Consider the following 13,521-nt stretch of genomic DNA (forward strand, 5'->3'; position numbering starts at 1 on the left):
CAAGTGGCTGCTTTATTAGCCATTCCTTGACAAGGTGGGGTATGCATTCTCAAACAACTGCTTAATCCTTGAGAGAGGCCTCTAGGACAATACCATGTGATCTCTCGTGTAGTGATGCGTATGCATTCCTATCATTTTCAAAAATCTTTTATCTTAGAAATAGTTTTCCAAAGAATCTTAAAATCTATAAATACACTTGCTCTTGCCTTCAAAAACAACACAACTCATTGGCAATCTTAAGTGTCAAACACTTAAAAACACATTCTTCTTAAACTTGGGAACTTTTCCTTGCTGTTATTCTTACATACTTCTTTAAAAAAATGGGTTTCCGTTTACCTGTTATTCGAAGGACATCATCATTCTCAGCTAGCCAAGCAGCTTCTAAATCTGTGGAAGTCCCAAAGGGGCATCTAGCAGTGTATGTCGGAGAGAAACAGAAGCGGTTTGTGATCCCCGTTTCATACTTGAACCAACCTTCAATCCAAGACTTGTTGAGCCAAGCTGAGGAAGAGTTCGGATATGATCATCCTATGGGAGGTCTAACAATTCCTTGCAGTGAAGATGTCTTCCAACAAATCACTTCTCGCTTGAATTGACCATGAATCTCACGCTGTAGGAGACTGACATAGATTAGTATACACATTTTGTACAATAGGCAACTTGTAATTACACATTTTTCTAAGTAAATGAAAGAAGAATGACCATTACTATGAAAAATTCAAAGTGTTTCCTCTGTTTTTTGGTTTAATGACAAAGAAAGAATTCAGCTACTCTCGTATTTCATTTTTTTTTTCTTTTTTAAACATTTTATCTTCTCTCTAAAAACAGAACATCATGCAGTATCTAGTAGTAAGCTGCCTGATGTAAGAAAAACCATACTTAATTGTTCATTTTTTTCTCATAGATTGCACTAGTTCAAAGTATGTAAAATTATAATATTTTAAATAAAAGAATAAGAATATGCATGGAAAACTATAGCTAAAGAAATTTCTTAAACGGGATGTATGGCTCATTTATTTATATATTTCTCAATGTCTGTTCTCTTATTTCTTTATTGAAGTTTTAACCATGCCTTAACATTTTTAAGAAGCATGTTATGTGTTGCATTTAACTAATCTAAGTGCTATTTTCGTCGGCCAACAGAAGTTTTAATTGATAAATTTTATACTTATTAGCATGTTATGTGATTTTAGTAAGGTTGAACCACAAAAAACTATTCACATGGTTCCTGCTTTTTGTAGAGAATATACTGATGTACCTTGTGATATATTGAAATGTTTGGCTAGGATGTGGGACCATATTTCATGCCCTCCAAGTGCAGAAGAAGTTGGGATACAGTCACAAAATGTGGTCCTCTCTGGCATCCTATCCCTTTATTTAAGAGATTATGTGATATCTGCAACATAAGAAGTAATCCATTAGATCAGCTTTGTATTTAACCATTTATTAGCTTCTCAGCTGTCTCTTCCTAAAGGTGGCATCAGTGTTTGGCAAGAACTCTCAAGTTTCAAGTAACTTTTCATAAACACAAGCAAGACAATACCGTGTGGCCTCTCATTAGACCTTTGGTTATTCTAAAACACATATGCATACTACCAGTTGGTCTTGGATTTATAAACTGCTTTATGAAATGTTCCCTTCACTTTTTTTTTTCTTTTTCTTTTTCTGAATTCTGAATTCAATATTGCTTTTTTTATGGTTTTATAACCACAAGAAAATTGCTCAAGTTTGTGACATTCAATCATGGAATGTCTCAAGCTTGGAATGCCTCTTCCTTTGCTTTTAATATAAGAAAACTGAGTTCTTAACAGATTTTCAATTGTACTTTCAAACAGCTATTCGAAATTCTAATTTAAATGAAATGAATCATCAACTTCAGTCAATGTCTTCAAAACAACGTTGAATTTAATTTTGACTTGCTGCATAAATATATAAGAGATCATTGATTCAACAAAAGCCAAGAAATAAAAAATATAAAAAAAAGTTAACAAATGAGATGCAATAACTTTCTCTCATTCATGTTCATTTTTACACTTTCAAAAGGAATGATACAATGAAGAGACCAAAATGGACAATCTTCAAAACAAAAAGAAAGAGCCTTCTGTACAAATTTGTCTCAGCTAATCTATCTCAGTCTCTATGACCCAATTTACTGGCCACTTAATTCACAAGTGAGGTTCAGGAATGTATGCTCGCTGCAAGGAATAGTGAGACCGCCAGTTGGGTGATCATAACTGAATTCTTCTTCTGATTGGCTTAGTAACTCCTGAAATGAAGGTTGGTTCAAGTAACATACAGGAATCACAAACCGCCTCATCTTATCTCCCACATAGACTGCAAGATAGCCTTTTGGAACATTAGTCCCTTTTGATGCAGAAAGTGATGCCTTTCTAATACTTGGAATGCGAAAAGCCATTGTTCTTGAAGGATTTGTATGAGAGAAATATGTGAGTTTTGATACTTTAGGAGATGCAACTGATTTGTATTGGTTGAGAACACAAGAAGTAGTGTATATATAGTTTGCTATCCTGAAGAAATAATTTTAATGAAGCTGTAAAATGGGGTCTACAAAGTGAGAAATGATCACAAGAGATCACATGTACTGTCTTGGATATCTCTATCAAAGGTTAGGTCTCTATCTATCCACTTGTACTTGTGCTAAAGCTACTCCATCAAACATGCTTTAGAGTTTAGACATCTCACATGTTTCTTCAGATAGACATTTATAGCTCTGAAACACTGTTCTGAGGCCAGAACAGAACCAAAAGTTGGCCTCACAAGACAATATGGACCTCAACTTTTCAAGTACACCAGATTATAAACAAAACTCCGTGGTATTTGCAAACCATGGGCAATTAGATTTTCTCTTGCATACATGAGTTACAATTTTTTGGCCTACCCTCTAATGAGGACAATACCATGTGATCTCTTACATGCCTTTGTCTCCTAATATGTCCCATCTGATAGCCTTCCTCCACCAATCATTCAAGTAGCTATATGTTTATAACATATCCTTCCATCTATATAAATATTCATGGTTGCAAGCATTTAGGACCAACACAATTCATTCACATCCTCAAGCAATAAGAAACTCAAAAGCTTGTATCTTATTTACAAGTCATTTCTAAGACTAGTCTTTCATCAACACATACAAAAATGGGTTTTCGTTTAGCTGGTATCAGAAGAAAGCTATCATTTAATTCAAACCAAGCATCTTCAAAGGCTTTGGAAGTCCCAAAAGGCTATCTTGCTGTCTATGTTGGAGAGAATATGAAGCGGTTCGTGATTCCCATTTCGTATTTGAACCAGACATCATTTCAAGAATTACTAAGCCAAGCAGAAGAAGAATTCGGATATGATCATCCAATGGGTGGTCTCACTATTCCATGCAGTGAGGAAACCTTCTTGGACCTCACTTCTTGCTTCAACTGACTATAAGTAATTCCAAAGGAGACTGACATAGATTAGTTGAGACACAATTTTGTAGTGGAAACTAGTAGCTATCATCTTAGTGAGATGTCAAGGATGTAAATATATATCAGAATTTTTTTGCAATTTCAATGAATTTATAAACTTCGTCACGAATTACTTATAGATTCAATTTATTTTGTATATTCTCTTCAATTATGTTTATTCCTTTGTTGTGTTGCTACTACTGTGGTATTAAAAAAATTATTAATTTATAATAGAATGCTGCAGAATTTTACTTTCTAAAACACATAAGCACTCCACTATGAGAGAAGCATATGGTTAAATTTCATAAATTGGATTCAAGTGTGGATTTCGGATATTCAATGTTACCTGCATTTTGAGTTATCATAATTTGTTTTAGATACACTAAGTTATTTCTCTAGAATACTATGAAAGTAGTGTCATTGATGAAATCCAAATTCTATCATTCTCTGCTGCAACTTCTTCCAGCCATCTAACTAAAATTGTTGAAAAGTAACTCTTGATTGGTTAAGCCCTTGATTGAATCCTCATTGACACAGAGCAAATAAGCAAATCATTGGAGTTCTTGAAATTCTATCAACATAAGGGATAGATTTTATCAGACAACCCTCAGAGCTAGTCTCTGACTCTCTTCTTCTTCTTCTTCTTCTATTTTCTTCTTTTAATTTTTAAAACAACAGCATGGAAGTGCTTCTTCTTCCTTTAATTTTAATATAATAGTGATTTACAATAGTGATTTCAAACCACTGTTAAGAAACTGGAACTTAAATGTTTGAACGAAATGAATCATCAACTTTTGCAAATATAGTTTAAGTTTTTAACAGGAACTTAGATCTGATATTTTTGCATAAATAACAGATAATACAGAATAAAACAAAAGCCAAAAGGTAGTTTTAACAATGAGATGTAATAACTTTCTCATTCATATAACATTTTTACACTTTCAAAGGAATTATACAAGGAAGAAACCAAAATGGAAAATCTTCAAAGTGAAAAGAGCCTTCTGTACAATTGTCTCAACTAATCTATGTCAATCTCTGTTAGTTGTTTATTGGACACCCAACTGAGAAGTGAGATTTAAGAACTCATCCTCACAGCATGGAATTGTGAGACCACCAGTTGGATGATCATATCCGAATTCTTCTTCTGCTTGGTTTAGTAATCCTTGAAATGAAGGCTGGTTCAAGTAACATACAGGAATCACAAACCGCCTCATCTTATCTCCTACATAGACTGCAAGATAGCCTTTTGGAACATTAGTCCCTTTTGATGCAGAAAGTGATGCCTTTCTAATACCTAGAATGCGGAATGCCATTGTTTCTTCTTGTTGTTCAAAAGAAAAAGAAATAGATTGTTCTTGGAGGATTTGATTGAGAGAAATATGTGAGTACTGATACTTGAGGAGATGCAATTGATTTGTGTTGTTTGAGAACACAAGAAGAAGTGTATATATAGTAGCCATCCTGAAGAAATAATTCAGATGAAGCTGTAAAATGGGGTCTACAAAGTGAAATGATCACAAGAGATCACATGGTATTGTCTTGGAGGTCTCTTTCAGGGACTTGAAAGTTAAGTGAGAGTTCATACATCATACCCCACCTTCTGACATAATTGCCAAGAAGAGATTATGCATGTCAAATCAAAGACATCTACATTAATGCTTGTTCAAGCATTGTAGTTATACTAAAGATACTGAATCAGACATGCTATAGACATATCTCATGTTTCTTCAGATAGACATCGCTATTGACAATGAAAGCTGTAAACCATGGCCACAACTCTCAACCAAACTTAGGCACATCCTCACAAACCAATATGAACCTGATTTTTCAAGTACACCAGATTTTTAGAAACATATCTCTTGGAATCCGCAAACCATAGACAACATGATCTAATTTGTGTTGGCTTCCTCTTCATAAGGTAGACTTTGAATTATGTACTTATAACAGGTTTGAGAAAATCCCCTAAGACAACACCATGTGACCTCTTAAATGCCCTTGTCTCCTAATAGGTCCCATTTCATAGCCTTCCTCCACAACCAACCATTCAATTACCCATTTTATTACATATCCTTCATCTATATATATATATGTTCATGGCTGCAAGCATTTGGCAACAACACAAGTCATTCACATCCTAAAGCATAAGAAACTAAAATACTTGCATCTTATTTACAAGTCATTTGAAAAACTAGTCTTTCTTCAACACATACAAAAATGGGTTTTCGTTTATCCGGCATCGTAAGAAAGGCATCATTTACTTCATCTTCAAAAGCTGTGGAAGTGCCAAAGGGTTATCTTGCAGTTTACGTTGGAGATAAAATGAAGCGGTTTGTGATCCCTATATCATACTTGAACCAGCCTTCATTTCAAGATTTGCTAAGTCAAGCTGAGGAAGAATTTGGGTATGATCATCCAATGGGTGGTCTCACAATTCCTTGTGAAGAAAATGTATTCTTAGATATCACTTCTCGCTTGAGTTGATGCTAGGCACCATCAAGATTAGGCTGACTTAGAAATAGATTAACACAATTTTTGTAGCAATTTCTTACCCTGAGAAAGATTTTCTCCATTTTTTGTATCCTACTATGAAACTCAATGAGAAATTTATGCACATAAACAAATGTCTCCCATTTTCTCCTTAAATCTAAATGCACTGTTAAGTTCAAAGGCAATAATAAGCTGAAAGTGCGGTTCATAAAATCAATTTTCATGATCTGGTTTACAATAAAAGAAAAGGAAAGCAGCAGATAACTTTTATGATTTAATATGATGATGTACTTCTAAGTAAAAAGGTTATTATAAGAAAAAGCAGTAACTAAGTATGAATTTTCATAATATTAGTTTAATAATGTGAACGTTTTTTGTCAGTTCAATTGTCCAATTATCACTGTAGGATGATTAAACAGCTTCCAGGATCAGTCCCTGTATTTGCCATGTCCCACTTTATTTTTATCTGTCTTTGAAATCTCTGTGGACCCTTCCCAGTTTGTACATAGTGGTCACTAAAATGTGGCCTCTGAAATTACAATTGAGATTGAAACACTAATCCAGTTGTATTCCATAATTTGATGTTAACATTGTGTGATGAGTTACATTTGTTTGCTGCTATCAGCTAATGACCCCATTTCTTCATGTGACTGAGGCCCCATTTTTTCTATGACAGATGATTCCTCAATTTTGAGTCACGCAGCATCCTCACATGTTTGGTTTGAGGGCCACAACAAAATTATATGCAAGTGACTGGTTCCTCACTGATCCATATTCACCACAAAAGCATTTGAAGATATCTTAATCCACTTATTCATTGCTATATTTCCTTCTTTCCAATAATGTCAGTTTAACAAATCAAATAAACTTTAAATCCAAAATAGCCAAATAGACTAAGGGCCAGTGACTTGTATAACAGTCGTCATGAGTATGAAGCTAAAACCATTATCAAACTTTCCACTTTTGGTCTTTCTTGGTATGATACAATGGTTCTTACAAAAATTCAGAATAATCAAAACGAATCTAACTGTTGTATGAATCTTTATCCAAGAAAATAGAAGGAATTCAATGCATGTATAAGTCTAAATCCGTAGTCTGATTGGAGCATACTTTGAACTTTATGAACATAACACACACATGTACGAAACGAGCAAAAAACACGTACACGTGCGAAAAGAGCGAAAAACACACACACGTGCGAAACGAGCGGAAAATACAAAAAAAACCAAACACCCTGTGCGAAACGAGCGAAAGCACGCACACGTGCGAAACGAGCGAAAAACACGCACACGTCCAAAACAAGCAAAAAACACAAAACACAGAAATTAAAAGACACACGCGCGCGAGTGAATCGAGCGAAAAACATGCACACATGCGAAATCAGCGAAAAATAAAAAAGAAACATACACGTGCGAAACAATAAAAAAAACACACACTTGTGTGAAACGAGTAAAAAAAACACACGCATGCGAAATGAGCGAAAAACACGCATACGTGCGAAAAGAGCGAAAAACACAAAAAAAATAAAAATAAAAAACACGCACACACGTGTAAAACGAGCGAAAAACACAAAAAACACACACGTTTGAAACAAGCGAAAAACACAAAAAAAATAAATAAACGAACACAAAAGTGTGAAACGAGCAACAAAAATGGACATGGGCGAAATGAACGGAAAATACAAAAAAAACGCACACACACGTGCGAAATGTGCGAAAAACACACACGTGCGAAAAGAATGAAAAACACGCACACGTGCGAAACGAGCAAAAAACACACAGGTGCGAAACGAGCGAAAAACACACACGTGCAAAACGAGCGAAAAATACAAAAAAAACACACACCCCATGCAAAACGAGCAAAAGCACGCACACGTGCAAAATGAGCGGAAAACACGCACACGTGAGAAACGAACAAAAACACGCACACGTGCGAAACGAGCGAAAAACATAGAAATGAAAAAACACGCGCGCAAGCGAAACGAGCGAAAAACATGCACATGTGCGAAACCAGCGAAAAAACACACACGTGCGAAACGATAAAATACACACACAGGTGCTAAATGAGCGAAAAACACGCATACGTGCAAAACGAGCGAAAAACACAAAAATTAAAAATTAAAAAGCGCGCACACACACACCGAACGAGCGAAAAACACAAAAAAAAAAACACATACACACGTGTGAAACGAGCGAAAACACGCACACGGGAGAAATGAACAGAAAACACAAAAAAATTGCACACACGTGCGAAACGAGCGAAAAACACACACACGTGCGAAACGAATGAAAAGCACTCCCACATGCAAAATGAGCAAAAAACACAAAAAAACACACACATTTGCGAAAAGAGCAAAAAACACACACGTGCAAAACGAGCAGAAAACAGAAAATTAAAAAACACACAAACACACGTGCGAAACGAGCGAAACAAACCCACACACACATGTGCGAAACGATAAAAAACACACACGTGCGAAACGACTGAAAAATACACACACGTGCGAAACAAATGAAAAGCACTCCTACTGCGAAATAAGCAAAAAATACAAAAAAACACACATTTGCGAAAAGAGCAAAAAACACACACGTGCAAAACGAGTAAAAAACACAAAAAACCGCACACCCCCGTGTGAAACGAGCGAAAGCACGCTCACGTGCGAAACGAGCAAAAAACACGCACACGTACGAACGAGCAAAAAATGCAAAATGAAAAAACACACACACGCGAGCGAAAAATACACACGTGCGAAACGAGCGAAAAACACGCACACGTGCGAAACCAGCGAAAAAACACACACATGTGCGAAACGATAAAAACACACACATGTGCGAAACGAGCGAAGAAAATACACACGTGTGAAATGAGCGAAAAACACGCATACGTGCGAAATGAACGAAAAATACAAAAAAATAATAATCACACACGTGCGAAACGAGCGAAAAACACACAAACATGCGAAACGAGCGAAAAATACGCACACGTGCGAAAAGAGCAAGAAACACAAAAAAAAACCACACACGTGCGAAACGAGCGAAAAACACGCACACAGGCGAAATCGGCGGAAAACACAAAAAAAACGCACACACATGTGCGAAACGAGCGAAAAACAGACACATATGCGAAACGAATGAAAAACACGCACACGGCGAAAAGAGTAAAAAACACACACGTGCGAAACGAGCAAAAAATACACGTGCAAAACGAGCGAAAAATAGAAAAAAAAACCCACACACCCCGTGCAAAACGAGCAAAAGCAGGCACACGTGCGAAACGAACGAAAAACATGCACCCATGCAAAACGAGCCAAAAACACGCACACGTGCAAAACGAGCGAAAAACACAGAAATGAAAAGACACACACGCGCGAGCGAAAAAGACACACACATGCGAAACCTGCGAAAAAAAAAAACACACACATGTGCGAAATGATAAAAACACAGACATGTGCGAAACGACCGAAAAAACACATACAAGTGCGAAATCAGCGAAAAACACGCATACGTGCGAAATGAGTGAAAAACACAAAAAAAATTAAAAACTAAAAAACACACAAACACACGTGCAAAACGAGCAAAACAAACCCCCACACACACGTGCGAAACGATAAAAAACTCACACATGTGCGAAACGAGCGAAAAAAACACACACGTGCGAAATGAGCGAAAAAAACACGCATACGTGTGAAACGAGCAAAAAAACCAAAAAAATAAAAATTAAAAAACACACACGTGCGAAATGAGCAAAAAACACACACATGCGAAACGAGCGAAAAACACGCACACGTGCGAAAAGAGTAAGAAACACAAAAAAATCACACACGTGCGAAACGAACGAAAAACACGTACACGGGTGAAATGGGCGGAAAACACAAAAAAGCACATACATGTTCGAAACGAGCGAAAAACACACGTGCGAAACGAATGAAAAACACGCACACGTGCGAAAAGAGAAAAAAATACACGTGCAAAACGAGCGAAAAACACACACGTGCAAAACGAGCGGAAAACAGAAAAAAATCCATACACCCGGTGGAAAATGAGTAAAAGTATGCACACGAGCGAGAAACATGCACCCGTGCGAAACGAGCAAGAAACACTCACACGTGCGAAACGAGCAAAAAACACAGAAAGGAAAAAACACACGCGCGAGCGAAAAACACGCACATGTGGAAAACCTGCGAAAAAAACACACACGTGCAAAATGATAAAAAAACACACACATGTGCGAAATGTTCGAAAAAATACACACGTGCGAAATCAACGAAAAACATGCAATAGTGCGAAACAAGTGAAAAACAAAAAAAATATTAAAAATTAAAAAACACACGTGCAAAACGAGCGAAAAATACACACGTGCGAAACGAGCGAAAAACAGGTACACGTGCGTAACCAGCGAAAAAAATACACATACATGTGCGAAACGATAAAAAACACACACGTGCAAAATGAGCGAAAAAACACACACGTGCAAAATGACCGAAAAACACGTATCCGTGCGAAACGAGCGAAAAACACCAAAAAAAATAAAAAATACACACGTGCGAAACGAGCGAAAAACACGCACACGTGCGAAATGGGCGGAAAAGAAAAAAACGCACATACATGGCGAAACGAGCGAAAAATACACACGTTCAAAACGAGCGAAAAACAAAAAAAAATCACACGCTCCATGCAAAACGAGCAAAGGCACGCATACGTACGAAACGAGCGAAAAAACGCACACGTGCAAAACGAGCAAAAAACATGCACACGTGCGAAACGAGCGAAAAACACAGAAATGAAAAAACACACACGCGCGAGCGAAAAACACGCCGACGTGTGAAACCGGCAAAAAACAAAAAAAACACACACGTGGGAAACGATAAAAAACACACAGATGTGCGAAATGACCGAAAAAATACACACATGCAAAATCAGCAAAAAACACGCATACGTGCAAAACGAGCGAAAAACACAAAAAAATTAAAATTTAAAAGACACACAAACACACGTGTGAAACGAGCAAAAAAAAACACACACGTTCGAAATGAGCGAAAAATACGCATACGTGCAAAAATGAGCGAAAAATACGTACACGGGCGAAATAGGCTGAAAACACAAAAAAAAACCGCACACACATATGCGAAACGAGCGAAAAACACACACACACACGTGTGAAACGAATGAAAAACACGCACACGTGCAAAAAGAGCAAAAAACACGTGTGAAACGAGCGAAAAAAACACACGTGCAAAACGAGTGAAAAACAAAAAAAAACCACACACCCCGTGCAAAACGAGCAAAAGCACGCACACGTGCGAAAAACACGCATACGTGCAAAACGAGCAAAAAACACAGTAATGAAAAAACACACACACGAGCGAAACGAGCGAAAAGCACGCACACGTGCGAAACCAGCAAAAAACCAAAAAAAAAGACACACACGTGCGAAACGAAAGAAAACACACACGTGCAAAACGATCGAAAAACACACGCATGTGAAATCAGCGAAAAACACGCATACTTACGAAATGAGCGAAAAACACAAAAATTAAAAATTAAAAAACACACAAACACACGTGCGAAACGAGCGAAAAACACAAGAAAAAAACACACACGTGTGAAACGATCGAAAAACACAAAAAAACCACACACTCCCGTGCGAAACGAGCGAAAGCACGCACACGTGCGAAACGAGCGAAAAACACGCACACGTGCGAAACGAGCGAAAAAGAAAAAATGAAAAAACACACACACACACACAGATGCGAGCGAAACGAGCGAAAAAACACACACGTGCGAAACGAGCAAAAAACACGCACACGTGCGAAACCAGCGGCAATAAAACACACACATGTGCAAAACGATAAAAAAACACACATGTGCGTTTTTGTTTTTTCGCTCGTTTCGCACGTATGCGTGTTTTTCTCTCATTTCGCACGTGTGGGTGTTTTTTATCGTTTTGCATGTGTGTCTTTTTTTTTTTATGTTTTTCGCTCGTTTTGCACGTGTGTGTTTTTGGCTAGTTTCATACGTGTGTGTTTTTCTTTTTGTTTTTCTCTCTTTTTGCACGTGTGTGTATTTTTCGATCGTTTCGCTCGTGCGCGTGTTTTTTTTGTGTTTTTCGCTCGCTTTGCACGTGTGTGTGTTTTTTTTGTGTTTTTCGCTCCTTTCGCACGTGTATGTGTGTGTCTGTCTATTTTTTTTGTGTTTTTCGCTAGTTTCACACGTTTGTGTTTTTTGTTCGTTTCGCATATATGTGTGTGTTTTTTTGTGTTTTTGCTCGGTTCGCACGTGTGCATGTTTTTTGCTCGTTTCGTACGTGTGTGTGGTTTTTTTTGTGTTTTTCGCTCGTTTCGCATGTGTGCGTGCGTTTTTTTTCGCTCGTTTCGCACGTGTGTTATTTATTTATTTTTTTATATTTTTCGCTCGTTTCGCACGCGGGTGTATTTTTTTTGTATTTTTCGCTCGTTTTGCACGTGTGTGTCTTTTTTGCTCGTTTCGCACGTGTGTCTATTTTTTAAATTTTTTTGTGTTTTTCACTGGTTCTGCACGTATGCATGTTTTTCGCACATTTCTCACGTGTGTGAGTTTTTCGCTCGTTTCGCACATGTGGGTGTTTTTTATCGTTTCACAGGTGTGTGTTTTTTATTTTTATTTTTTTTTGTGTTTTTCACTGGTTTCGCACGTGTGCGTGTTTTTCGCTCGTTTTGCCCGTGTGTGTTTTTCGCTCGTTTCGCACGCGTGTGTGGGTGTTTTTTTCATTTGTGTTTTTCGCTCGTTTTGCATGTGTGCGTGTTTTCGCTCGTTTCGCACGCGTGTGTGGTTTATTTTTGTGTTTTTTGCTCGTTTCACACTTGTGTGTGCGTTTTTTTTTGTTTTTCGCTCGTTTCGCACGTGTGTGTATTTTTTATTTTTTTGTGTTTTTTGCACGTATGCGTTTTTTTTCTCATTTCGCACGTGTGTGTTTTTTCGCTCGTTTTGCACAAGTGTGTTTTTCATCGTTTCGCACGTGTGTACTTTTTTATTTTTCGCTAGTTTCGCACATGTGCGTGTTTTTCGCTCGTTTCGTACGTGTGTGTTTTTCGCTCGTTTCGCAAGCGTGTGAATGTTTTTTCATTTCTGTGTTTTTCACTAATTTCACACGTGTGCGTGCTTTTTGCTCGTTTCGCATGTGTGCGTCTTTTTCGCTTGTTTTGCACGTGTGCGTGCTTTCGCTCGTTTCACACAGGGTGTGTGATTTTTTTGTGTTGTTAACTCGTTTTGCACGTGTGTATTTTTCGCTCGTTTCGCACGTGTATGTTATTTTTTGTGTTTTTTGCTCTAATTGCACGTGTGCGTGTTTTCATTCGTTTCGCACGTATATGTGTTTTTCGCTCGTTTCGCACGTGTGTGCATTTTTTGTGTGTTTCCACTCATTTCGCCCATGTGCATGTTTTTCGCTCGTTTCACACTTGTGTGTTTATTTTTTATTTATTTTTTTGTGTTTTCGTTTGTTTCACACATGCGAGTGTGTGTGTTTTTTTTGTGTTTTTCGCTCGTTTCACACGTGAGTTTTTTTTCTCGTTTCGCACGTGTGTCTATTTTTTTATTTTTTG

At 37.3% G+C, this 13,521-nt stretch overlaps 2 protein-coding genes across 2 annotated transcripts; one reads left to right on the forward strand and one right to left on the reverse strand.

The window, feature by feature from the left end:
• LOC107629981 (auxin-induced protein X10A-like) lies at positions 53-3,594 on the forward strand. The gene is made up of 3 exons (XM_016332964.2): positions 53-552; positions 915-924; positions 3,135-3,594. Exons 1-3 carry the CDS (start codon positions 321-323, stop codon positions 3,430-3,432), a joined length of 540 nt encoding a protein of 179 aa, XP_016188450.2. The 5' UTR covers positions 53-320; the 3' UTR covers positions 3,433-3,594.
• Positions 4,342-6,298, reverse strand: LOC107634286 (auxin-induced protein X10A-like). The gene has a single exon (XM_021118296.1). The coding sequence runs from the start codon at positions 4,913-4,915 to the stop codon at positions 4,502-4,504; it is 414 nt and encodes a 137-aa protein (XP_020973955.1). The 5' UTR covers positions 4,916-6,298; the 3' UTR covers positions 4,342-4,501.

This window comes from Arachis ipaensis, chromosome B03 (assembly GCF_000816755.2).
Source record: "Arachis ipaensis cultivar K30076 chromosome B03, Araip1.1, whole genome shotgun sequence".
In the NCBI taxonomy this organism is placed as follows: domain Eukaryota; kingdom Viridiplantae; phylum Streptophyta; class Magnoliopsida; order Fabales; family Fabaceae; genus Arachis; species Arachis ipaensis.